Genomic DNA, 27,535 nt, shown 5'->3' with positions numbered 1-27,535 from the left:
CTCTGCGTTGTCTTTCCCCCTGCCACACCGCCCGCTCCCTTTGCTTTGCTCACATGTGAGGCGATTTTCTTTTGCCTTATGTGTGTTTCTGTTGTGTTTTTTTTTTATCAGCTGATTTTCGCTGTACCTTTATGTATCTCGCTCGCTCGCGCTTGTAAATAAATGTAAGCTCCATTGAAATTGCTTTCTCCCCTTCTTCGGCTTCTTTGTGCCCTCCTTTTTCCCTTCTACTTAACCCCTTTTCTTGCATTGCATTTCTTTATCGTAATTTTATTGTTTCTAGAAGTTAATTCGATTACTTTTGCGGGGATCGAAGATGGGGCTGGAAAATCCACCTATTATTCCACTAACTAATCCCTATTTCGAATTCCTTTCTCATCTCTCTTACTTACATCTTACATCTATGAGTATTCCACATTCCACCTCCTACTATTCTTCTTACTTGTCTTATCCTTCTTAGAGCTGTTTCATTTTCATTTAATTTCTTTATCGCTTTTTCTGCTGCTTCTGTGGAAAATGAGCTAAGATCTATGATTACGTAGATCCGGTCATGATTCTTCAATTACTAACTGAGGGAAAATTCTCCTCCTCCTCTTCTTTTTCTGCTTAATTCTCCAGCCATCCATCCATCAATCGATCAAATCAGTTTTTCTAAAAGTCAAAGTTACACTCGTCCCAAGTTATGGGCAATTCCAGTATTCGCATTTATCTACAACACAAAACAGGTTTCCCGTTAAAAAAAAGAATAACTTCGTGAGCGAGCAAAATAAAAATAAAAACAGAAACAGAAAACTGTTCAAAATGTGGGCTATGATGTGGGGGGGAGGGAAGCAAAGGAAGTGGAAGATTCATTCAACTCAAACAATAATTTCCACCTCTTCTGCTTTATCCCGTATTCTACCCTCCCCCTATCTATTTATCTTTATGAAGGTACTTTGAAGTTCGCCCGAAACAATAAATTGTGGAAAAATGATTTCAAATTCAAGGTGGACAGGTGCTGATGATGGTGGTTGAGTTTTGGTCTGGTCTGGGTGGTTTGTGGCTCTCTTCTGTCCCATTTTAATAGTTTTTCCACTCATCACTCTCCTCCTTCTGCTTCTTCTTCATACTTTTCTTTATTCTGCCTGTTATGATTTATTTTTACGAGCTGCAACATTCACACGAACCAAAAACAAAACAAAAATCGCCTCAAAAGTCATCAAATCGAAACTAATACTCGAAAGGTTTGCGTTAAAGGCTGATCGAGGTTCTGATACCCTAACAGAGCATGAGAGCGTTGCATTTCCTATGTAAACTCTGCTTATTAGTACAAACATCTGTTGAAAACGTAACACACTTCAGAAGTAAAGAGTATACCTATTAGAAGGAGGCTGAGCCAAGTGCGCCAGCTGTTAAGTGTGAGCCCTGCTGTTGGAAGAATGTACCAGTGCATACAAAGTGAAAGAGTGCAGGGTATCCGCGACATTTGAGACACCGCGCTACAGTGGATAGAGAAGTCAGCCGCAGCCCACAAATTTGTTTCTCACGCTGCCGCTGCTGACAAAGCGTCAAAAAAAAACCACTTGTTAAAAAAAAATACACATACACATGCGAGTATTTTTGGCATTTTGCGATTTAGAAGATGTAGAAAACGGAAAGGGGAATGGCTGGGGAAGGGGACACAAAGAGAGAGGCAAACATTAGCGAAATGAGCGCTTTACACGCGAACAAGCAAACGAAACGGAACGAAAAATGTCGAACGTGTCCGTGCAACAAAAAGCAGACAGCAACAACAACAATTGATGAATGAAGTAATAATCGGCGCAATATGGTGGCCTTTCGTTCCACTGTGCAAACTTTTTTCATTATTCTTCTTCTTGTTTTTTGGGTGGTGGCGCTGAGCGCCGGCAGAGGCTGACTCAACCCCAGACGTTGACGTCAACAGCAGCGTCAGTGACAGCGGCAGAGGCAGCGCCAGCAGCAGTAGCAGCACTCTCTCTCTCTGGTACTCTCTTTTGGCATTTTTTGTGTGTTGGAAAAATACACCCCCGCTACACACATACAAAATTCCATTTTCCGGTACAAAGAGAGTAAGGGTGTGGGCAATAGTCAGAGAGGAGAACGAGAAGGGAGCTGTGAGTTGAAGATGGGGCTGATACTAATAGAGAAAGAGAGAGAGAGAGAGAGAGAGAGAGAGAGGGAATGGGTCGGTTGGGTGGGCTGAGAGCGCCAAGCAGCGGTTGCCGGCGCTTTTTCCATTACTATTTGCTCTCTCTCTCCCTCTGTCTTTCTCTGCTGTCGGCGCTGCCGCCCATTCATACATTTTAAGTCGCCGCCGGTGAGAGAGCAACTACTGCGCATGCATTCCGTCCCAAAGCCTCGCTGCTCGGCCGACGCTGGCGCTGGCCAACGTTGCCGCCGTTGGCCGCTGGCTGCTGGCGTTTTAGTTTGATTTTCATTTCTGTCGCGTTAGGTTCGCAGAGCTCTCGGAGTACCCCCAAACCCCCAGAAGCACACACACAGTGACATACCGGCCGACTCTCTCTCTCTCTGTGCGAAGATCAGCTGCTGCTGCGAAGCTTAAGTTTTGTGCCCAAGCTCCCCCTCTCGCAACTGTAAAAACTGTAGTCGTGTGGTTGTCTCTCTGTTTTTTCGCGTGTCTCGTCCCCCTCGTCGTTTCACACTCGTGTCTCTGTCTATCCCGCGTCTGTGAGTGTGTGCGTGAGCTTAAAGCTGACGTTGCTGCTACCTCCGGTCTCACCGCAAAACAAAAATTTTAGCAAAAATTTATAATATACTAAAGGAAATAAAAATCTAGCTGAAAGAGAGTGAAATATTATCGTTCGTGCGGTTTTTCGTTTGTTCCTCGTTGTGTCTCTCGCGTCTACCTCTCTTTGTGTGTTTTGTGTGCATAAAGAAAAAATATATATACAAATAGCAATAGAAAGTTATTTAAAGCGATTGCAAAAAAAAGGAAAGCAAAAACAACGAACGAACGGCAAAATAGCGAGAAGCAGAAAGCAAAATAGTTAAAGCTTGTGCTCACGCTCTCTCACTCTGTCGCTGACGTCGCCGCCAAAGCCGCAGTCTCAGCCGCCGCTAGCGTCGCACTTGAAAACGTCGCAAAAGTTTGTAAACAGCCGAAAGCTTACCCCAAACCCCTTATACACATACACACATATATGTATGTGTGGTTGTGAGTGCGTGCCTGAATAGAAAGAAAGGAAGGAAGCAGAGCAAAAAACGTAAAGAATCAGCCGAGAAGCCGCAAGCGTCACCGCCGCCGACGGCGCAGCAGCTGTCAAGCATAAAGAAAAAGCAAAAGCTCAAGGAAAAAACAAAGTAAATAAAAAGCATAATAATATTAATTTCGAAAATACTTGAACTCTCCAAAAATTCCTCCATTCCACTCTTCCACCCAATTGCCTCGTGCCTGGGCCATAATTAATAACAAAAAGAAAAGGTATTCAAGTTTCTGTGAGTAAGTGTGTGTGTGTGTGTGCCGCTGTTGGGATTTGCTCTTTGTGTTGCTATTTCGCATTTCGCCCACACACACTCACAAGCTCTTCCCATAGACCGCCCCCAAATATCGTAAAGTTCAATGTCTGTCTGTTTGTTTGTTTCTGCCCAAACACCGCACTAAAAGCAACAACAATACGCTTTCGTTTAAATAAAATTTATTTCACTCTGTCCGTCGCTCCATCTCTTTCTGTCTTTGCGTGTATAATTAAATAAGCCGATCCATCCTCCTCTCTTTCCCTCTGCCCATCTTTCTGTGTGGGCTGTGTAGATTTTTGTAGAATTTTAAGATTAAAGGTTAGCCAACTTTATTGTATTTTGCAAAAAAAGTAAAATGACAAATGCCAAATGTCAGCAAAAATGTTTCCAAAGAGAAACACCCAGTAGAAAGAGAGCTTTAAAGTTACAGATTTGCGGTACTCGTCAGCTGATTTTAGGTGATTTTTCAGACTACTTTAAACACGTTGTAGGGGAAAAACACATAGGCCATGAAATTCTACAAAAAAAAATAGCAGCTAAGTTCGAGTTTTTTACATCAAAATTAAAAGTCGAAGAAGGGAAAAAATATTATTTTCCAATTGTTGTTGATTTAGCAGAATAATTTATCTTTTCACGCAGAAACTTCCAGAAAGAAAAATTTAAATCGAATATTTAAGAATTATAACATATTGAGTTTATGGGGGTTTATGCTTTGATACATAGCTCATTTAAAACTTCTTAATTTAAAATACCAATTTCGGTGGAAATGTTAAAAATGTTAATTTTACTTTGAAATTCCTGAAACATTTTTGCTCTTTGGGTAATCGCTGCTCAAATTACATTACATCCTTTCAATTTGCAATCGTAATATGAAAAGCATTTGTCCCGTTTATCTGTCACAGACAGCCTTAGGGGGCCGTGGCCTCAGGGCAATTTCAATGAAATTAAAGGGCAGTGCCAGGCACGGCACAGAGCGAAACGAATTCCCCCTACCCATTGTTTTTGTCATGCGGTCAGCTCCCGGAGCGTCGTTGTTCGCAGACGGGGAATGTCCGATATGGGGGACGACGACGACGACAGCGACAAGAGAGGCAACGACTGATTAGCTTTCTTTGCCCCCTCACTCTTTCTCTCGCTGACCCTCTCCCTCTACCACTTGAAGCTTGTGAAGTCCAAGGTTAAGCCTTTATTTATTTGTGTGTGTGCGATAAAGAGGGTAACTTTATTTTTTAGACTCTCAACATTTTTGTGTGCACCCTTTTTCAGCTTCTTCCACTTCTTCTTCTTTGTCTCGCCAAAAGCTACTGGGCGAGGGGTGTAGGGAGTTTAAGGGAAGGTGTGCCTGCGTATGGGTGTATGTGTGTGTTTTTCAGACGAGAAAATCAACCCTTGAAAATGGGCAACAATGAAATTTCTTAACGCACAAAAATGAGACGAGCTTCAAGAAGGAAGGAACTTTCTCTTTGCACAAGTTGCAGTCATTGCACCCCATCTCTCTCTGTCTCTCTCGCACACAATCCTCCATTCGGTACGTGTGTGTGTGTGTGTGTGTGGCACGCCCAAAAACAAGACGGTGGCAGACAACATCGTTAACCTGCCCCCAGGGCACGTGGGGGATTATTTGCAGCACCCTCAAACCCCGTGCCCGAACACCCTTCTTACATTCATCCATCCGCACACTTTGTTCTTTGTTTTATTTCTGTAACAAAGTAAAAGTTGTAAAAAAATACAGAAGAAAATGATAGGAAAGGAGAGAAATAAGATGAAGATGAACGTGAACGTGAACGTGAGCTGAGCCATAGCACACAGAAACTGTGAACTCTCACCTCCGCACCACATGTCCTGCGTAAGCGAGCTCAGCCCTCCTTCGACCTTCTTTGGCCCGCCTTCCCTCGCTCAATCTGCCATAGCTGAGGCATGTCTGCTGTCTCGTCTTCTGCTGCGTTGGCTCCGGCGTCTCATCTTTATCTTTTCAACATTTTCGGCATTCTACTGCTGCTCCTGCTTCGACTTCTTCATTTTCTCCTCTACAACTTCTTCTTGTACTTTCTGCTCATCTGTTTTATGTCTCAGCCTCAGAATTTGTTATGGTTTGTTGGCAATTTCGGGATTTACATATTCCTTTTGCCCTGCCATTCCCTTCTCCTGCCCTCTTCCTCTCGACCCTTATGCCGGCCTCCTTTCAGAACGCGTTTCTTTGCACTTATCGCACGGCGCTGACTCTCTGGACTGAAGATTGCTGGCAGGCATGGCATGGAGGGGAGGCTATCGGACTGGGCAATTTGTTAGCAAAAAGTTGCCGACTGCTGCCTCGCGGGGGTTGCTAACGGTACTTACTTGTGTGTGGTGTGTGGTGTGTGGCGTGAACTTTTCGACGTGCCGCAAAACATGCAAATCCAACAGAATAAAAATGAAAGAAAACAAAAATTACAAAATTAAAAGAAAAGATAAATCAGTAAAAACAAATAAAAAGGAAAATATTCAAAATAATTATAATAATAAATTGCAACATCTTGCCTTAAAAGGCCACAAAGTTGATTCAGACTTGTGCCCACAGTCTTATTCTTATAAAAGGGGGAACATATCCTCGAACTAAAGTGCCTTTTAGAAACAGATGTAATCGGATGCCCCACTTTATAGTTTTTCGTATTTTTTTGTGTTCTTCCATTTATGGTCCTTTTCTTTTCAGGGAAACACAATATTTATTTGATAAAATTGAAAATGCTTTTAAGCTAAAATATCAAATTTAAGTTCTGCAAAGTATAAAATGTCTCAAGTGACCATTTGCTTTCCGTTCACCATTCCGAATCAAATCGAATACATTTTGAAACGAATACGTTGTGGTTTCCCCAGAATATACCGTCGGCACCTTCTACTGCACCCGGCTCCACCCTTGTCTACTGGTATTGCCCCTCTACCGCAGTCACAATGCAGAGCGAACTCTGATAAGAATATTGAGGTTTAGTCAGACCCCGCGGCCGATAACCGAAAGAAACAGAGAGAAAAAAGTGAAAAAACGTTTCCTCTTATCAGAAATTGCGGTACACACAAATTATGTCAACTGTTTGAAAAAACACAAGCTATAGATATCCTATCCCCCTGTACTGTTACCCTCCCCTTCCGTCCTAGTGCTAGCGATCAAGTGACGCAACTGAAACAATTGTATAATGAAAAATTCAGGGAAAATGAGTCAGCGCGCTTGTAAAATAGAATGGAATAGAACTCACATATTGCGAGTGTGAATCCGTGACTGTACTGCAGCGGTATACAAAAAAGCTTTAAGCGAGAGAGGTTTGAGAGGGTTAATAGGGAAAGGTAAAGTACAGATTTCGAATAAGAGAAAAAAGGAAAGATTCGGCCAACAGGTAGAAGTTTAGTAGCAGAAAAATATATTCCCATTTTCCAGACGAAGAAATTGAACTTAGATGATTTTTCTTTTGGTTTAATTTCTATCTGTTAGTTAAAGTATAAGTAAAGTAATAAAATCTCGACTTAAATGGACACCCAGTTTAAGTAATTTTCTTGGTTAACAATGAAAGATTGAGTGAAAGGAACCCCAGAGTAAATTTCTTTAGCCCAAACTTAGATTTTTCTATTAGGTTTCAGCTGGTTGTCTTATTTTTTATTACTCGGTTACTCTTGCATCATTTCTTCACTTTATCTCTAGCCCTTCCTCCGCCTGCACTTGCGGCACCGGCAGCGGCAGCTTCATTCAAAAAATGATTGAAATTTGGTTGCTCAATTTTGTGTGTTTCTTCTCGTTTGGCCACAAAACTGTTGTCAGGTGCTTTTTATGGCTTTTTTTCTTCTTCTGGCTAGAGCCCTCTCTCACTCTGTTGCTATCTCCCTCTTAAAGGTCAATTCGTTTTTTTTTTGTGGGCTTTTACTGTGGTCTGGAAAGGGGGATGGGAGGGTTTTGCTGTTGAAATGAGTCACATTTTCAATTCGCACGAACTCGCAAATACACCGATACTCCCCAAATACAAATACAAACACAGACTGTTGGCAGCGGGGGAGGGTGAGGGGCAGTGCTTCGTTAGATTAAGCTTCAGTTTGCATTAGTTGTTAAATTTCATTGTTTCTGCGGCAACCCCACAGCCCCACAACCGCAGTCCAGTCCAGTGTTGTGTTGGGCAGTGTAATTAACGTAGGCGTTTTGTTTGCACCCGCCGGCTAGCGGCTGCTCTTGGGACACATTTGTCTCGTGGTAACGTCATCTCTCTGCCCCCCTGTCTGTCTGGCTGTGCCTCTCCCCTCAGTCATGTCTCTGCCCGTCTTTCTGTCCTTCTCTTTTGCACTGTCTCTGGCTCCCTGGGCATGTGGCGTATGAGTGATAAAACATTTCCCATTAATCGTTCGCCCAGAAACAGCAACAAAACAGCAACAACAACAGCCACAAGCCAAAAAGAGGAGAAACAACACTGCAGCAGGCACCTGCAGCACCTTTCAGTGGGTCAAAGCGGGGAATTTCAAAGGTTTAATCAGTTGCACCACGCGGAGGTGCTTGGCAGCAGCAGCAGCAGCAGGGGGAATTGCTTTTGTGGCGTTCATCGTGTGTTTGATTTTGTAGAGTGGCCACCGGTTGTGGCCTACGCCTTTTGGATGGGGTTTTGGTTGTCGGTTTTGGGGGTTTGCTTGGGAAATGAAGTCATCTCGCACTTAGCTAATTGTTAATGGATTGCAATGGCAACCGCAGTGGAAGTGGCAGCTGCAGTTGCAGTTGCAGTTGCAGGAGGAATATCTGCACTGTGGAATGTTCATCCCTTAAATACCCTTTGGAGATTGTTCTCATTCTATGAAAATTCTGCTAGATGGAATTGTTTTCCATTTGATTGTTTTCCTTCCCATGAGTCGCTGGGTTCCAATTTGGACTCGGACATTTCTTGTGGGCTTTTCCATTTCTTTTTGTAAATATTCGCTCGAATTTAGCACTCACTAAAGATACAAATGAGTGGCACTTCCGACACCACACATCACTCCCACCCACCCTGCCCATTATACTGGCCCCACCACAGAATTTGATAGAGTGACCAGAAAACCACTTAGAGAAAGAGAAACAGAGAAGGAGGCATGGAGGCATGGAGAGTGAGTGCAAGAGAGATAGAGGTATGCCAGCAGAAAATGTGGGTTCTTCGGTGCTGGATGTTGGCTTTTAGCAGAAGTTTGTGGGAGAGTTTTTGTTTGGAGAGTGGGAGTGGGTTCTAGGGGGAGGGACCCACACACACACACACACACACACTTCTTCACTTCCGGTCCATCTGAGAGTAAGAGAGTGATGGATAGGGGAGACACACTTAAGGGAGTGGAAGTGTCAAGAAATCGTCTTTGCTTTCTTTTTTGTCAGCTTGCAAATTAAATTTAAATACCCGCATGATTCCCACACAAATGAGGGACAGAATGAGAGATAAAAAGAATGAGAGAGAGAGAGAGAGAGCGCAGAGGAGTTTGTCAGGGCCACTCTGTATCTCTTTTACTTGTTTCATCTTTTCGGGTACTCTGTGCCTGCCCCTGTGTCTTTTCTCTCTTTCCCTGTGTGATTGACACTTGCGTGTGTGTTTGTGTGTGTGTGTGTGTGAAGTGCTCTTCACTATTCTCTCTCTCTCTGTGTGCCCTCATCCATCTTCTAAGCCTCACTCTCCTCCCTACCTCTACATCGCCTTTTCTCTCGTGTTTAAGTTAAGTGTTACTTCCGCTACACACACACACACACACACCAGACACACATACAGATGTGCACACACGCACTCACATTTAACATTCGCAGAGATTCAAAGTATTCATTGTGTCGGGACTCGATTCATTCATTATTTATGGAGGAAGAGACAGCAAAGAGAGACAAAGAGCAGAGACAGAGAGGAGAGTGCAGAATGGTGTGTTTGTTGTCATTCTTCTCTCATTGTATCGTTGGCTTCAGACTTCAGGCTTAATTAAATTTAAATGTGGCGGCATAAATGTGTTTAATTATACCACACAGTGGAAGGGAATGGCATGGAGTAAGGCGTGTAAAGAGTGAGCGGAGATCCGTTTGACCATTCTCCTGGCACTCGCTTCCGATCACGTTCTTTGGCAATATTTTACACATCCACGTTATGATTTATTGCTTGCAATTGTCTGTACCTGTTTTCCATTTCTTTTTCCCTTTCTTTTTCTGCTCTGCCAACTCCATTTTCCCCCACTCTTTCTAGTTCTCTTTCTCTTCCTTAAAGGGACGAACCTTTTACCTTCTGCTTACCCTCCCACTCGATGACTTTTTGTGCACGTTTTGCCATAAATTTCTCGCATTTTCAGAAATATGTTTCCTCCCTCTTTATCTTGCCCCCTCGGCGATTAGTGGTCAGTGCCATTAATGTGGCAATGAGCATAAATATCATGCGCCATATATCAGGCATTAATCATCCACAATTACTACACAATATGGTTAATATATTATGATGTATTTCTTCTAAATCTTCAAAGTTTAGGCAATTTCCCAAACCATTATCAAGTTCAAGTAAATTCTCAGAAATATCCTAAGTAAATTCTATCCAATTTCTAAGCAACTCTAAAGCGAATTTCCTGCGTTTGTTTTAATACAATTTTATGAACTATTTTATCATGAACATTCTTGGAACATTTTGATTTACATTTCTAGTAAATTTCGTATTTATAGACTTGGTTTCCGAGAAATTCCTGTAAAGGAAAACCCTCCCCTGGAATACTCAGAAAACTTTCTCTTCATCTTTTTCCCCTTTCCGTTAATCATTTCCATTTTTCATGTGCCATTTCTGAGAGAATTTTCATTGTGCATCTGTACTCTTTTCTTGTCGCTTCTGTTATGAAGTTTTCCCATTTACATTTACATTTCCATTTCCATTTCCATGCTCCTGTTTTCGTGCGTTTCCTCTTCTGTGTAGCTTTCCCTTTTTGCATCCTCCATCCCTCGATCCTTGTAGTTCTTCTGTTGTGGACACTTTTCAATTGAATTACCATTTGATTGACATTCCCAAACTAATTTGGTCAATATTATACCTTACCTTTCATACCCCCAGCCCCCAGCACTTCCCCTTCCCACTGTGCCCCCCACTCTTCAATCTTCATTTGGGTTGGAGGGGAAGGCGTCTGCTGCTGCTGCTGGTGCTGCTGCTGCTGCCATTACCAATTTGTGCAGATGCCAATCAGAGGGGGTTGAAGCCTTTCTGCAGGAAGGGGAGAACTTTTGGGGCAGGAGTCACAGAAATTGACAGGAGCAATTATGAAGAAGAGTGAAAGGGAGAGGCAGGTGGATTGATATTACACCTGACAACAGGCTCCCAGGCTCAGCTTCTCCGCGAGGGCCCCTATTACATGTCGCCCGCTCCCACCCATTTCTAATGAACTTTTTGCCTATCCAAATGAACTTTGGCCTTAGATTGAAAAATGTTCATCGGAATTGATGGAAAAACATGGATTGTATAAGCAGAATCCCTCCGGGAAGGAGGGCAAAGGGTTAGCGTGCCACAGCAGCAGCATCAGCAGCAGCAGCAGAACTCATCATCAGCTTGCTCTCTATTAATATTCCATTTCCGTGCTAAAAGCTTCAATTAAAATCTTATTTACTTGCATTTTACCTCAGGAGGAAATGCTCTTTCGGTAGGGATGGCGGCGGGTCCTACGTAGGGGAATAGGAGATGGTGTTGGACAACAAGCATCAACTACCATCTACCATTCTCAATTAATGCTTAAATGTATTCAGCCAACAGACGGAACGGAACCGAACCGAACCGAGAAACGCTTGGGGAGAGAGAAAAGGCGAAATACCTGGAGACGACTGTCCGTCCATTGAAGGCACCAGACAAGGCGGAGTTTGGCCCCACCGTACTTAGTTCCCCTCTTGTTTTTTGTCCCTCTCCCTGACACACGATCTCGCTGTGTCTCTCTTTCCGTCTCCGTCTCTGCTTCTGCTTCTGTTTCTGTTTCTGTTTCTGTCTGTTTGTCTGGTCAGCACTTCCCCTTCCCCCTCGTATCACATTTTGTGTCTGCCTTTGCCACTGGACGACCGGCGACTAATCGCGCTAAAATGCTTTTAGTGTTTCATTTAGCGATGAATTTCACTCTTCTGTAGTTGCCTCTCCCTCGCTCACTCTCTCTCTCTCTCTGTACCTGTGTTGATCTCATTTTATCAGAGAACTTCGAGTGTTATTTCTGGGAAATATTTCAGAGTGTTCCAAACGTGTTAGTGCGCCTGCCTGTTTGCAATCAGTGCAAATATTTCAGAAGACTACAATTTGAAAGATTTAAAAGAGTGATTCATGGGAATCAAATTATTATGAATTCTGTGAATGATATTCGTTGGTCATTGAATCGATTGTTAATTGAAATAGAATCACGTATACCCTTGATGCATATTGCGGGAACAAAACCAGTCGGGGCATGACATTGTGAAATGAAGAAATTGTGATAAACTCGTGGCAATGAAAGTATCTAAATGATTAATTATAGCCCTAGTCTCTATGTGGTAATTATTGCCTGTATTTCCTTTCGCTTTCGGCTAATTTTTCTCATTGTAAATCCCTATTTTGGTTGACTTTCGACCCTTTTTTCTATAAAGTAGAATCCACCATACCCACATATCCCAAATATCAAAATCTCTCTCTCTCTCTCTCTCTCTGTCTCTTTCTGCCTTTATCTCAATTGAGTTATGTTCTTTAATTCAATAAAATTATTGCACTTTATTGAGCGTCCAAGTCGGCAAGTGGCCCCCAAGCATAGAGTCGCGCGAGTCTCGAGTTTTGTGACTACTTTCCATACTCCCACCCACCCCACTAGAGTAGAGCACCCACGAGGGGCTGTAACTGTAACTGTAGCTGTAGCTTTATTTTGTATATTTTTCTTATATCTGTATCTCTGTCTGCTGCTGCTCATGTGAGAGTATCTGGCGGTGACATGAGACTTCAACTGTGAACCGGCGACCAGTGAGGCATGCTCTCGGATTACAAGTCCCGTCTCTGGTCTCCGCCCTCCCCCTGTTGCAGCCACATTTCAATATCAGACATGACTTTTCCTATCTGTCACACACTTTTTCTTCCACCCGTACGAGTACTATCTGCGAGTATCTGTGTGAAGCAACAAATTGTTGTTTGCGGTTAAGTTGGGTGTTGTGCAACTCTATTGTTGGTGTCCCACTGGGGGGAGCACTGATGGAATAATGGAATTTACAGGGTATTCAACTTTTGTGTGGGGATTTCCTTATGGAAATGCTTATTAAATATAAACTAAGTTCGGATAGATAGATAAGCAATTTTTTTAAAGCCTTCTTCAATCTTGTGGCAATTGTTTAGATAATTTATCTCTGCTGTTGGTGGTTACCCAGTTCGAGCTCTTTCTCTATCTTTGTTGGTTTCCCCTTTCTCTCAGCATCATAGCACGTGCTCATTCCAGATAAAACCCCAAAAAAATAGAATAGAAAAAACCCAAACCCGCTACCAACTTTTGCCGAATCACGTAGAACAAACAGAGAAACCTTTTTGCTTGATTGAAAGTCTTTTGCAATCAAAGAGGCACAAAGAGAGGCAAAACTGATGAGCGGAATCTCTCTGTCTTTTGATTAAATCTCTCTTACAGAAAATATGCAAATTTTGTGTAGCAAAAAATACTTTAATATATTTACACGAAGTATTGTCAACACATTTTCTTACTCTTGTTTTTCGGCGCACAGTTTATTTATACTCAGAAAATAATATGCCAAACAATGCGAAATTCGTTTTATAAATAAAACAAAGTGCAAGGCAATGCAGATTTACGGTACGTGTCGTCGCAAATGTGCAAAGAAGAGCAGAAAAGCGCCATAAAAACCAAGGAAACCAGCCTCTGGTTAAACATTAAATAGCCACAGTTAAAGTTAATGTTAAATCAAACATGTGGCAAATAAAAAAACTAAATTTAATCAATGAAAAAGCAATCGAAAAAAAAATGAAAATAATCTGCATAATTTGTAGCCGCGAAATAAAAACTTTATTGCTTGGAAAATGGCATCGAATTTTATTAAATATTCTTCTCATTTATTTATACATAAATATGAACTTGGATTGCGAACATGTAGAAACATGTAACATGAAACATGTAGAAATTGCATTGGGGTACTATAAATATTCTTGGGAATAGATTCATAAACTTATTCTCATGCCCATGATAAGATTTGCAAATGCAACAATCGTGCAGTCATTTAGCTGTGTTTTCCTTATCAATCACGATCAGATCATAAAAGTCGGACAAACAAACTGTCCATAGAGCCTTAATGTTCCATTGAAGGTCGGAGGAGGATGAATGAACTTTTTCGCATCGAAATGGAAACAAAGGCAACAAATAGAAATGTCTTTAAACCTGCAAATTTCTCCTATAAGTAGATGATAAAGTGAGCAGAATGGAGGCCTCGCTCTCTCTCTCTCTCTCTCTCTCTCTCTCTTTGTCCATCGATTGAAGGCCTGCAAATATTTCAGCTTTTTTTGTGTGCGGGAGAAATATTTCCCATACATTTTTGCCTCATTTTTTTCCACTTATTTTATATATTTTTGGGGGTCGTAGAAAATTCCACCTGCCACGGCAGCAGATGATACGAAAATTCTTGGGAAAGCTTTCACTCTCTTCTCTATCTGGCATTGGCATTGGCATGTCATGGCCCCTGAACCCCTGACTTTTGCCACCTGCCACCTTTGCAGCATGACTTGCGTCAATTATTGGGTGGGAAATCGTATGCCCCTCTCTCGGATGGGATAACGGTTAACATTTCCTGCTCTATCTCTCCCTGGCATTCGAATGAATATTCATCCATCTATCGTATCTTTCAGTTTCGTGTCAGCTTTCCTTCTTCCCCTTCTCCCAATCCCAATCCCAATCCCAATCGCACTCCTTCTTCCTTCTGCTACGCATTTAATTTATATAAGTCACGTGAGAGGCATTTTTATGTGGCTTTTCCTTCCACCACCCTTGCAATCAGATGGAACATTTTGGGGATTAAGGCCTCCACTCCCCTCCACCTCCATCTGCCCTTCCACTGTTTTGCTTTTTGCTCTTTGATTTGATGACTTTTCACCCTCGCCAGCTAGAAAGGGAGAGACTTCTAGCAGGAATTGGAAGAGCAGTTGAGCTACGAGTCACGAACGGTGGCTGTGGCTCCCTCCAATGATGTTTGTCCGTCCAGGCTTTTAGGCCACATTCCTTTCTTATTCCTCTGGTTAACCAAATTTGACGGACACATTTGAGCCTGGAAGTACTTGGACAAATACTCTTAATAAATGTCACAAAAGCTCCTGATGGAGTGGATTTCTGAGACTGATTTACTTGAGACTGGGAATTGTTACTCGCAAGAGAATGGGGGAAAAGAAAAGACTTAAATGAATTATATTTTATATGTGGCTGTGGCTCTGTCGACATCCATAAATCATGCCCCAAGTCCATTTGTATTTCGCACTTCTGTTCTTCTGTTTCTGTCGGTGGCACGTGACTCGTCTACGGACCGCGAATGCCCCTTCCCATTCCCCACATTCCAACGCATGGATCTCTGATCTCTGTTTCCCCCTTCTGAGAATCTTTTCTTTAATGCTTTTTAATGGAGATGTTAACACGAGTGTGGAGACTGGAGACGGACGGATGTGTGTGGCGGCTGGAAATGGATCAAAATCACACCTTGAGAGTTTTCATGTTTCTAATTCTTTGAATTTGGATTTCGCTTTGGGTTTCAGTTGTTTGTTTTTAGTGGCAGTGCAAACTGGGAGAGAAAGTAGAACAAATTTCAATGAATAATAACAAAAATAATTAACTCAATTATTTTTCTTAGTTCCTCCCAACCAAAATATTTAGATCAAAACCTTGTGGCTGTATCTGGATCTTCCTCTGTTTCTGTCATTTGGTTCCATCTTTCGATGAATGGAAATTTATTGTGAATTTCTATTGATATTCCCTTGGGCCTTCCCTTTTTCATCAAAGATTTCCACTTATTCCTCGCTCCCTCTCTTTACCTGACTCTACACTTGACCCCTTTGACCCCTTTTAAGTGGAAAATTCTAGGGGTATTAGAGCAAACAACAGACAGACCAATAAATGCCCCCCCAAACTGTCGTCTGTCAATCTTCATAATCGATATCTGAAAAAGACATCAGGGCAGAGCGCCCCATCCTCAGACCCATATCAAAATAGTTTTGCGCCAAATGCCTCCTGAAGCTCACCTCCTACCGCTACCATTATAGCCCATGAACATTTGTCTAATCTCCTAAAAAATAATAAAAAAGTAAGGAGGAGTGAGGAGTGAGCGCAGAACCAAACGAAATGGTGGGCCATAAGTTTAGAGGCCATTAACAATTGCGTGTCCCGCCGCCATCGTCATCGAAGACGACATCGTTTCTTGTTTGTTGTCGTCCTGCCATCTGTCTTGGCTTTGTGTTCCCTTTCGTCCTTGGGCATTCTCTACTCCCCTATATGTCCTGCTCCTACTATCTTCCTGCCGTTTGTCTGCGAGGCAATCAAAAAGTTGCGCTTATGCCATTAAAATGGTATTTTTAGTTTTTTGTTTCGCTTTTGGGTGGGGGGAACCACCTTAACCACTGCCTTCAACCTGCTGCTGCTCTTTCTAGAGGCTTGTACGAGTACCTCCCAATCGCTCCTCTCCCCTGCTCCTGCTGTCTCGTGGCAATGCAATAAATAAGTAAACAAATGAAATGCGCATAAATAATCGTCCACAGAGAGGGCATTACACATCCAAAAAACTATCATCGTGTGCTAATGTGTGCCTGCTTATACGACGAGTGGTAAGAGAAAGAGGCGAGGCACTAGAGGGGGGGGCACCTGAGGAGCAATGGGAACACTTGGCCAAAGTCTCAGGGCACACGTGTGTGGTCCGCACATAACACAACAAGCGGAAGAGAATTATAAAGGGAAGATATAAGCCATCAAAGAACAAACACACAAGAAATTGAGAGAAGCGAAAATAAATAATTAATAGAAGAGAGAGGGATAGGGAGAGAGACAGAAAGAAAGAGAGACAACTTTCTAATTTGCGCGCAGAAATTCGTAGAGCGAAATTTTTTGCAAATGACGCAATTTTTTTTTGCAAACAAAAATAATACACCAAAAAAGAAAACACTAAAAAACAGAAGCGAGCGAATAGCAACAATAAAAAAAGCAAAGCCAAAGGGAACGGGAACGGGAGTGGAGGGGAGGAAATTAAATAAAATGCAAAAAACATTCCGACACCCGACTTGTCGTTTGGCCGATTTTGGCGTGACACACATAAAAAAGAAATATATAGTTGTGGTATCTGTTAGTTTGTGGTGTGTCTGAAAGTGTGTGTGTGTGTGTGTGTGTGTGTAGCTGGAAGTTTGTTTTTGTATCTGGTGGTTCCATGAGTAGTTTATGTGCTGATTTGCCGGTTCGTTGTCCGTCGTTCCGTTGGTTGCTGTGCGCATAAAATTATTAGAACGATATAATTTCATTATCAGACAGAGAGGCACACAGGCCACAAAGAGAAAGAGCCACAGGGGCAGAGGGGCAAAGACAGCGACAGCCACAGCCACAGCCACAGAGGCAACCGAATGCTAAGAATGCGCGGAAAGTTCATTGGCACACAACAGGGCGTATGAGTGTTTTTTTTTCATCTTTCTTGTGTGTTTTTATTCGCTGACTTTGCGAGCAACAACAACAACAACAAATAAAAGACTTGCAATTTACTGGAGGAATTTATTATTTAATTATGTTTTTGCATGCGCCAGACACACAGAGAGAATGATGTGGATAGAGCATTTTCTTTGTAGAGAAGGTTAAACTGTACTTAAAATGTATCTCATGGATGTGCTTTAAAGGGGAGGAGGCATCACCTTTCCTTTACAAGTCTGCTTGCTAATGCGTGGCTGTAAATAAATTCCCAAAAAACCGATCTACATGTGAATTATTTTTGATCCAATTGCATTCAATTTCCATGCGAATTCAATTAAATTCTCTTATGTTTTCGGTCTGCAACTTAAATTTGATCCACAAATGGCCACAAAGCCGCTGGCTGACATGAGCGACGTCCGTTGAGAATGTTTTTGCTTGTTTAAATCTTTTTTGTTCTCGATCAATTAGAAAGCAGCGGTGCACCCAACACACCCAACCCCTGGGGATGCAAATGGATTTGTGGTTGGGTGCAAAAGTTTGCCAAAAAAAAGGAAAGTAGAACGCACGCTTAACCCCATTTGCTTCACTCCTTTGCAGAGTAGAGAGGAAGAAATATTTCGCTTCATTTTCAGCTTTGCATTTCACGGGAATTTCCCCAGTTGAACTTTCGGTATGGGTTTCGGTCTGCTTTTCTTCTACGTTTCCCGTACATTTGGTGCGGTATGCATACATCAGCGTTTTCGCTCGAATAACATAATGTTTTTTGGCAAATTTTCAAAAATGTATCACAATGGCAGCAGCGGCAGAGGGGAATGGGCTGAGAGTGGGAAAGGAAAGCCTTTTGTTTGTTGCATACAAATTTTATAGATTTTCAACGCCTTCCTACGAGTGCCAAAATATCCTGAAGCCGAGTTCTTCCTGGCAGTCCCTGACTGCCATCTCTCTGTCCCACTCTGGCGCCCATGTGTGGCATTTTAAGTGAAAAACGCCATCGTCATGGCTGTCGTCCACATGCCAATGTGTCTCAGTGTCGCCCTCTTGGGGCATGCCTCTCCTGCTGCCACCTATCCGTAGCCATAGCCATAGCCTTTGCCGTATCTATTGTGTGAGCCAAGCAGCAACATTCAATAACTTCGAGGTGCAGCTATTTTCAGATGGAATTTCAATAAAAATACTTTTGCTCACGAGTAAGAGAGGCTTTGCCCCAAAGTCATCCACAGATTATGTGAAGGGAAATACCATGAGGAGTAACTTGACCATATTTTCAACCAGATACTCATATGCTTCTTCCATTCTCCTTATTCTCTCGTATTTTGCAGTACGGCCAGCGTGTGCCAACGGCAGCCTCACCGAGCAACACCAACTCGAGCAGCTCCTCGAACACCGGCTCCCAGAGCGGCACACTGAGCACCAGCCTGAGCAACACGACAAATACCAACACGAACATGGGTCCCAACGGCACCGTTCAGAATCAGAACCAGCAGGGCGGCGAGCAGTTGTCAAAGACAAATCTCTATATACGCGGACTGCAGCAAGGCACAACCGACAAGGATCTAGTTAATATGTGTGCACAGTGAGTACATATACAAACACACACACACACCACATACTCACCCCTATCCCTATCTATAAGTAATCTATGTATACGCATTTCCACTCCCAAAAAGAAGCCTCTTCAAATCAGATATGAATGCAATCAAGCATCTCCTGCATTTCTGCAACCTGCAACCTGCATGCCCTGCGGTCCTGTCTCTTGTGTCTCTGCGGTCTACCTGTCATATTAAACAGCCCCTCAGGCTGTGGCCTCTGGGCGTGCAGGCTGGCCATTATGCAAATTCAATTGAATTGTTTTTGCGACGCTCTTTGAGGCGGAAAGTAAGAAGAAACCTTTGACAAAGAGTTGTCTGCACTCTCTGCAGTTGTGTTCGTTCGACCATAGGAGGGAGGAACTATTGAGGTGCTGTGCACTTTCATTGGGAGAGAAATTACACAATTTAGAGATACTTTTGCAGTACATTTATTCTACAAACTCAACGTTGACTTGAGCGGAAAACAAACGCTTAAAGATTCTTTTGGCGAAATTATCGCCATCTTTAGGCATGGCAGACATGTCTTACCATAATTTATGTGCAGCTTCTCCGCTTAAGATATTCCTCCATCCAGCACAATGAATCCCCAAATTGGGGCTTTGAGATGAGGCTTAAATTTTTTGGAGCCACATCTAGCATACGAAATGGCAGCCATCCGGAACCGAAATGTTGTATGTGACGGACTATTGATTGAGGGCTCTCTCTCACTCTCGCGCTCTCTGTGAAAAGGAATCCTAAATCCATATCAAAACCGCACCACGCAGGCCACTCCACCCCGCGTCATCGCTTCTGCTAATGAGGGGCTAAGCCTCAGTCCCTTCCGCTTGACTGCGTCACCCCCAAAAACGACACCAAAGGCACCCTCCCTGTGGTCTGTTGGTCCTTGGAGGCCCAGAAAGTAACCCCCAAAAAATGATAGTCTGCTTCCCTCGTACTTCACAGCTCCCCCCGCCCATTAGAAGTTTCTGCAAACTAAACAAAATCCACTAATTAGTGCGCACGCTTCATCAATGGCCGCAAAAACAAACAAAACAAAACAAAAAAAATTGAATGTTTTCCGGTTGGAGAAGGAAGGTGGAAGGTGGCGAAACCACCAGCAAAGGAGAAATCAGTGAGGCGATGGTGCAGCGGTGCGGCGGTGCGGCGGGAAAATAAACGTATTATTATGTGTGTGGTATTACGCATACGCAGCGTGCCCCCGCCTTTCACAACTGCCTCCACTACCCGTACCACTTAATTATGGGTCAACATCAACGAATGAACGAAACGAAACGAAACGAAACGAAACGGGCGAGTGCCATTTCCATTTCGCATTTTCCTTTATGCATAAAAAATAAGTTATTAGTGGCGTCACAGAAGCATAAAAAACTAATGGAAAAGCATTGCAGAAAGAGTCTCGGGAATGGCAGGAGGCAGGAGGCAGGAGCAGGAGCAGGCTCCTTGGTAATAAGTCAAGTAATTAAATAGAAGGTTAATTTGTTTTGCCAGCTCTTTTTCACGTTCTAGCAAAAGTGCAGACTCCTCCTCTCTCTCTCTCTCTCTGCAGCTCTGCAGGCAATCAAAATAAGCGGCTTATTAAAGAAGGAGGAGGCAAAGGCAAAGGGAAAGCCGAGGCTCGAGGCTCGACTCTTTAATGTTATTATAACTATGTATTTACAAGGGGGTGAGCTTCTATGGGTCGGAGCGGTGGCAGGGGAGTTGTAACTAAGAAGATATCGATTTAATTCCAAGCCAGTCCACTGGGGAGGGCAGGCAATCAGGCAGCAAGCGCTCTGACAGGCAGTCAGGCTGGATAGCTGGCAGGCAGAAATGGAGCGCCACAGGACACACGGACTAAGTCAATTATGGGGCAAGAATAAATGAGCAATCCAAAGGGGTACGCCCCAGTACGTTCGTTCCGCAGAGGTGAAAATGGGATACAGATACCCACATTGCCTACTTTCGAGCGCCTCGAGCATAAAAATTGCATTTTAATGGGACTTTAATTACTTATGCGAAAGGTACAACATTTGTGTGGCACATGCCACGTGCCACGAGACAACAGACACGCAGAGCGAGAGATACATGAATGTGTTTATAATCTGATTATCCCACTCGTTGTCCCCCCCCGTAAACACACATATGTAACTCCACACCTTCTAATTCATTTCTGTTCTCTTTTGTTTACGACTTTGCAGATACGGAACCATTATATCAACCAAGGCGATTTTAGATAAAACAACAAACAAATGTAAAGGTATTTTTTTCTTCACCATTCTCATCATTATTTTATTTATGTGTGTTTTTCGTATATGTATTATTAGTATGTGTTTATGTACCCAAAAAAATACCTATCAAAATACTACAAAACAAACCCAAAAGAAAAAGAGATAATTTACAATTTCATTGAAATATTATTTAATTTTTGATTATTTATGGCAGGGGGAATGCTGAATACTTGTAGAATTTCAAGAATTGAAATATCAACGAAAAATGGAAATCTTTATTCAGCATTTCCACTTCCATTTATTTTTTCTTACTTCCTTTTCTTATTATTATTTTAAAACATTGTCAAATATTATGGCTTGTTCGTTATACGAAAATATAAATTGAAACATTATTGTATCTTCTGTGCAGATATTATTTAGAATTATTTTCAACATACCAAACATTCGATTGGAAATTATTCCGATTATATTCACTTGATTTTCCTTCTTCTCCAAATGAGTTTTATGAGTTTGACTTCTTTCTCATTTCGCAATCGTGTCATTCATGCATTCCACTCTATATATAGATATTGTATACTAAATACCCAATCAAGTATTACCAGTAGTATTATCTACTGCTACAGATGCACCCCAAACTACTACTGCTAATGATAATGATAATGATAATGATAATGACTATAATGATACTCCTCTATACATACAATAAAATAACCGATAACTGAACAAGCTGTACAAATTGTACAACTATGAGAGGCTTTCACTGGCAATGTGTGTGTGCGTGTATTAATATAAATATAGATTTTATTTCAGTATCTTTTGAATATTTTCAAATTATAATTCGTTGTTAAAAATATTGATTTAGTGTTTTTACTATTTTTCTATTAGTTATTTAAAAAAGAAATCTCTTTGAATTGGATTTGTTTTGTAGTATTTTTTTCTGTATTTACTTGAATTGAAACCAAATTAATTATTAATTAAATTTTCACCCGTTTTTTCTTCTCTTTCTTTTGCTCTTGCTCAACAAATATTTTGTTTTTGTTTCGATTTTGTTTTCGTTGCACGTGACCCCCAATGCCCATTTTTTATCGTATTTGTTTGATCGGTTCTTGATTGAATTCCGTTTTAAATTTTAAATTTGTGTGCGAAAAATAAACGATTGGAAATCTAAATAAACACACTCTCTATCTCTCTGTCTCTCTCTTTGTATATTTTATATATATATATTTATACATGCAATTAAAAAAAAATATATAAAAATAAATAAAAAATTCCCCCAAACCCACCCGACACCCGCAACAACACACAAAAAACAAAAATACAACAACAACAAAAAACAACGAAAAACAAAAACAAAATATGCTTTCTTGCAGGTTACGGCTTCGTCGACTTCGAGCAGCCAGCCTTCGCCGAGTGCGCCGTCAAGGGACTGCAGGGGAAGGGCGTGCAAGCTCAGATGGCCAAAGTGGGTATCTGGGTGCTTCATAGGCCGGCCATTGTACGTTTGTTTGCATGCAAGTAATACTCACCCCCCACACACCGCCCAGAAAGAAGATCCCCCATCCCCAGCCCAAAGCCCAAAGCCCAAATCCTAAAAACCTACCTGAGAAACCCCCACCCCAGTTGAATCTCTCATCACTCCCCACGCCTAACCCCAGCTCCAAATCATTTATTCATTTCGTTTACTGTACTGACCACGCCTCCACCAGCTGCCTTCTACTTAAGTTTTCTCTAAGTTTCTCTTTAGATTTTTCCCCCTTTTGGTTCATGGTTTTTGATGAGTTATTTTATTCTTCTTCTGGAAAAGAAATTAGACTCCTTCCAAAGCGTGGAAATGCTAGTACAAATCTATTTTTTTTTTGAATTAAATGTGTATTCTTTCGATTTTCCATTATTATTGTGTATCATATCCATCCAGAATCCCAGCCCAAAGTACCTTCCCGTCCAAGACCAAGACCAAGACCAAGACCAAACCCCAGTCCCCTAGCCCATCCCCCTAGTTCGTAGTGTTGTTTCAAGACTCTCTTTGTATAACCGTTTGTCGTATACCAAAAACCACACATACTCGTACTTATCCTCCATTATAACCAATAGAGACTACAAACAATTTGATTAGTATTAAAAAAACAAACCTCAAAAATCAAAATTTTAGAACTTAATGCGCCTTTTTGTTGGTTTTTCATTTTCGCTAGAGGTAGTTCCATTGGCTACCAAAATCAATAAATGACTAGACTTAGTGTACATTCGATATATTTGATTGAGAATTAATGCATTTATTAATGGCATTCCATTAGTTATGAAGCAGAAAGTCATCAAATAAATAATCCTTCTCTTTAATCTTCCTTTAGCAGTTGCAAAACAAATACAATTGAATTATAGAATATGATACAGAATTTCCCCCTCAATAGTGTCCATAAGTGAGAGATTTGTTTGGTAAATTAATTGCATTAAGCATTATAGTACAGGTATTTAATTGTAATAATAGCGTATAATAATCTCATGCTCATTAGGTATACAAAGCATACATATACACAAATACATACACATACAGACATTTGATAGGTGTAGCTTTATGTATATAATACAGCCCTACCCTTTCGTATAATCAATCAAGTTAGTCATAAAGAAAGTACGGAATTATTCTTGGTTTTCATTACATTTTGAAGTACATTTTTAGACATTTTTCACCCCTTAGAGTAAAAGTAGAACACCAAAGATTAAAGAAAGTGATTGAGATGATAAGAAAGACTTAAAGTAAATTTCTTATTAGAGCAGGATGTGTTCTATAATCTTTGGTTATACTTTTCAAGGACATGTACCTATACTTTTGATAATTGCCTTATTTCCATTCATTTTGGTTGACATTTCAAGGTAGCTATAAAGAAAACTTATCTTAAAACTTAAGTAAAATATTCATCAATCTTTAGCATATAATTTCCATTAGTTTCATTAATTGTAGTTTAGTTCCTAAACATCTGGGTAAATCTGGTTAGATACTAGCAGAAAAATAACACTCATCGATTTAAGTAGACAAAATCTCCCCGCCAATCGGCAACATCTTCATTTTCCACTTGTAACAAACATGCCTCAAAACAATATTTAGCCGCCACTTAACAGAGGCTTATTGCTGGATGCTGGAATCTGTTGAAAATCTATTGGAATCCGTATACTTATCCGTATCGAAAGCTTTCTGGCAATCAACCGCTGCATATATTAAATCTTCTGTGAAACAAATCAAAAAGTTTTGTCCGTTAAAAAAGAGCTTACCCACTCTTACTTCTCCCCACTCTGGTGGCAGGCATTAAATGCTCATTAAAAACATGGCAAAAACATGGCTAACACAAGTAGCCGTTGTAATCGAGAGACCGAACACACACACAAACACTTGTATTTGCGTGAGTATATATTTGCGTAGGCCTTAAACCGTTTGGTAAGCCATAGAAATACCATAGAAAACCACAAAAAACAAACACACAAATAGAAACAAGTAAAAACATAACCACATATAGCGTATCTCTCTCTCTCTTTATCTCTCTTCTAATAAATCATTTATATATATATATCTCCATATATGTATTCAATTAAAAAGATATATTCTACATAACTAAATATATATTCAACTGTATAAACTGTATACTCGTGTATTTTGAAGTTATAGCCAGCCAAAAAAAAAGTATATAACCACCAACCAACCTGTACTACTACTCCAACTACTACTACTACTACTCCATCTACCACTCGTACTGCAACCTGCTCTTGAAACAGTTGTGTTGTTGTGTTGAGTTTTGAGTACGCAAATTGCTACAAACCTGTGCCGGCCAAAATATCAAATCAAAACCAAATACCAATCTTAACTCTAAGTATAAACGAACAAACAGAATCTCATTTAAAACCCTAAGACATACTTTATACTAAATCAGCTGATCAGGTATTTAACTTAGTTAAGCCATTTTTAATCAATTTCCTGCCATACTTTATGCAATGAGGGAACACCAGATCTACCAGATATTCAGGGGGGGATTCTATTATTTTTTTTTGTCATAGGTCTACGGATGCTCTCTCAAAGAGAGCTCCTTTGTTTTGTGTTTTAAGATAAGTCTGTGAGGCAATTCATACACACACAAAAATACATTCTCATAGCAGTCAGGCACACTTACCACACAGATACACGCACATACACACTCACGCACACTAACACACACTCAGACAACAGACAAGATAAAGAGTTCGACAACACAGAAACATTTTTGGAAAGAAATTTGAATTTTTACTAATGACAAAATCTCTCTATGTTCTTAATCTCTCTCTCTACTCCCCTCTCTCTCTCTCTCTTTTACAAATAAACACACACAAACATATACATGTGCACACACACACACACATCTACACCCAACACACCAATGTGTACACCAATGCTTAATGCCAATTGCTTTTGTGTAACGTTTAACCATTTGTGTCCGACAACAAACAAATCAAAACTCAAAACAAATCCAAACTTTTCAACTGATTCAATTCGATTGATCCTTCAACCAACAACAATCTCCCGTGTGTTGATCTCTGACCCGAAATCCACATACAACAACCACACAGCAACAGGAACAGGATCCCACAAATTTGTATATTGCAAATTTGCCGCCCCACTTCAAAGAAACTGATCTGGAGTCAATGCTATCGAAATACGGACAAGTTGTTTCGACCAGAATATTGCGTGATCAGCAAATGAACTCAAAGGGTAAGCAATACTTCGAAATATCCAACGTCTATTTATTTTTGTTGATTATTTTTTACAGGCGTTGGCTTCGCCCGCATGGAGAGTCGCGAGAAGTGCGAGCAAATCATTCAGATGTTCAATGGTAACACAATACCGGGTGCCAAAGATCCACTATTGGTGAAGTTCGCCGATGGCGGACCCAAAAAGAAGAATCTCTTCAAGACCCCCGATCCGAATGCCCGTGCGTGGCGCGATGTCTCCGCCGAGGGCATACCCGTCACCTATGACCCGAGCATGCAGCAGAATGGTGTCAGCGTCAATGTGGGCACACCCATTGGTGTGCCGTACTCGCGATTTGGTGCCCCCCAGGTGGGTGGCTATCCAGTGGCTGGGTCCCAGTGGATACCCGGCTATATGATGACCCAGCCGATCACTCAGGTAGATGATCAGGTGAGTAACTGAATGGATTTTCAATGGAATCGATCCTGTATAGTTAATCTCTCTGTTTTCGTAGTACATGCAAATGGCTGCCGCTCCGCAGTTGGGCGTCACCTCATACAAACCGGAGGCTGTCAACCAGGTGCAACCCCGCGGCATTTCGATGATGGTCAGTGGCGACACGGCCGTGCCATATGGAACGATGATGCCACAGTTGGCCACCCTGCAGATTGGCAACTCTGTAAGCAAATCGATCGATATCCCCATGACCCCCCTTAACTCTTTCTATTGAATACATTTGTGTGTGTGTGCAGCCACACACAGATATACAACATATATGTATACGATATATATGGCTGATATCTGTTTCAATTGAAAATAAAAAGAAAGAAAGAGAATTCTCTCCACTTTGCACACTGGATGCGGCTGAGGCCGTGTTTGTTTGTGCCCCCAAATGATAAATCTTCAATAATTTGATATATAATTTGTACTCTTTCTATTCTTTTCTTTTATTCCTTACTCTTGTTTTTATTTGAAATGTGTTTTTTTGCTTTCTTCTTGGTTTGTTCTATATACATTTTTCCGTTTTGTTTCTTTTCGGTTTTTCTTTTATAGAACTTTTCTCCATCGTTACAGTATATTAGTCCAACTTATCCATATTATGCACCACCAACTATTATACCAACAATGCCAATGACAGATTCCGAACAGGCTAGCACAGCTGCATCACCCGACGAGGCATACACACAGTATCCACATCAAGCCGCTCCCAAATAGGTCTTCGCGAGGTGAGTGATGTCTCTCTCTTCTCTCCCAGTCTTTGTCTCTGAATCTCTCTCTCTCTCTCACTCTGTCTCTGTTCCCTGTATTTGTGGCCAACGCTCTCTGCTCTCTGTGCATCACTGCCTCTGAGTTTCTTCAAAATCTCTTTGCCCCATCCCACCAACTCCATGAAGTTCTCAAGAGACGAGTTTTCCCCATCAAAAACTGATTTAGTTGCCATTCCATTATTCCATTTTTGGGTTGTAGAACACCACACGAATATCGAAACTCTCTTGCGTTTACCAACACTGTTTTGCATGTGCGCCGTTTGCTCTTAGAGCTTAGATATCTCTCGCTCTGTCTCTTAACCCAAAACCCAAAACCCACCACCCAACCACCAAATACCAACACAGATGATCATAAATCACTCGCCTCCTCAGTTCATTTGCTTTCAATTCAGAGCTTCTTTCCAACACAGAAACCTCTCCCAAGGATTCAAAGTTTCACAACACTTTAACACCCTTGCCAACACTGCTCATACACGCAACACATACACACACTCAAACTCCCACATAAACCAAACACACACACTGACAATCATCGGCTTCATGTGTTTTTGAGTGCTGCCTGTTGTTGCTTGCCTGTTTGCTTCAGATATCTGTTCATTCACCACCAATCAAACGATCAATCAATCAATTAATAATATGTTTCAATCATTTTAATCAAATAATTCTAAAACCAATGTAACTTAC

At 41.4% G+C, this 27,535-nt stretch overlaps 1 protein-coding gene across 19 annotated transcripts in view; it reads left to right on the top strand.

Annotated features, from left to right (window-relative positions):
• The window catches only part of LOC117579092 (protein alan shepard), a 132,886-nt gene that overhangs the window by 103,884 nt on the left and 1,467 nt on the right, over positions 1 to 27,535 (top strand). For 6 of the 19 annotated variants that reach the window (XR_004573440.1, XR_004573442.1, XR_004573441.1 and 3 more), the window contains 7 exons: positions 18,399 to 18,652; positions 20,846 to 20,904; positions 22,246 to 22,370; positions 25,463 to 25,604; positions 25,663 to 26,033; positions 26,098 to 26,262; positions 26,637 to 26,809. Coding sequence is in view for 7 of the 19 variants with exons in the window: in XM_034264809.1 (XP_034120700.1) it covers positions 18,525 to 18,652; positions 20,846 to 20,904; positions 22,246 to 22,370; positions 25,463 to 25,604; positions 25,663 to 26,033; positions 26,098 to 26,262; positions 26,637 to 26,798 (1,152 nt within the window). In the remaining 12 variants the exon portion in view is untranslated. Of the gene's footprint in view, positions 1 to 2,434; positions 3,322 to 18,398; positions 18,653 to 20,845; positions 20,905 to 22,245; positions 22,371 to 25,462; positions 25,605 to 25,662; positions 26,034 to 26,097; positions 26,263 to 26,636; positions 26,810 to 27,535 lie in introns of those variants that run through there. The other 13 variants (XM_034264816.1, XM_034264814.1, XR_004573443.1 and 10 more) reach the window with 12 other exon arrangements.

Source organism: Drosophila guanche, unplaced genomic scaffold (assembly GCF_900245975.1).
Source record: "Drosophila guanche unplaced genomic scaffold, DGUA_6, whole genome shotgun sequence".
Lineage (NCBI taxonomy): Eukaryota > Metazoa > Arthropoda > Insecta > Diptera > Drosophilidae > Drosophila > Drosophila guanche.
Note: the sequence above shows the minus strand (reverse complement) of the source record. Positions and strands in the feature narration are given on the sequence as shown.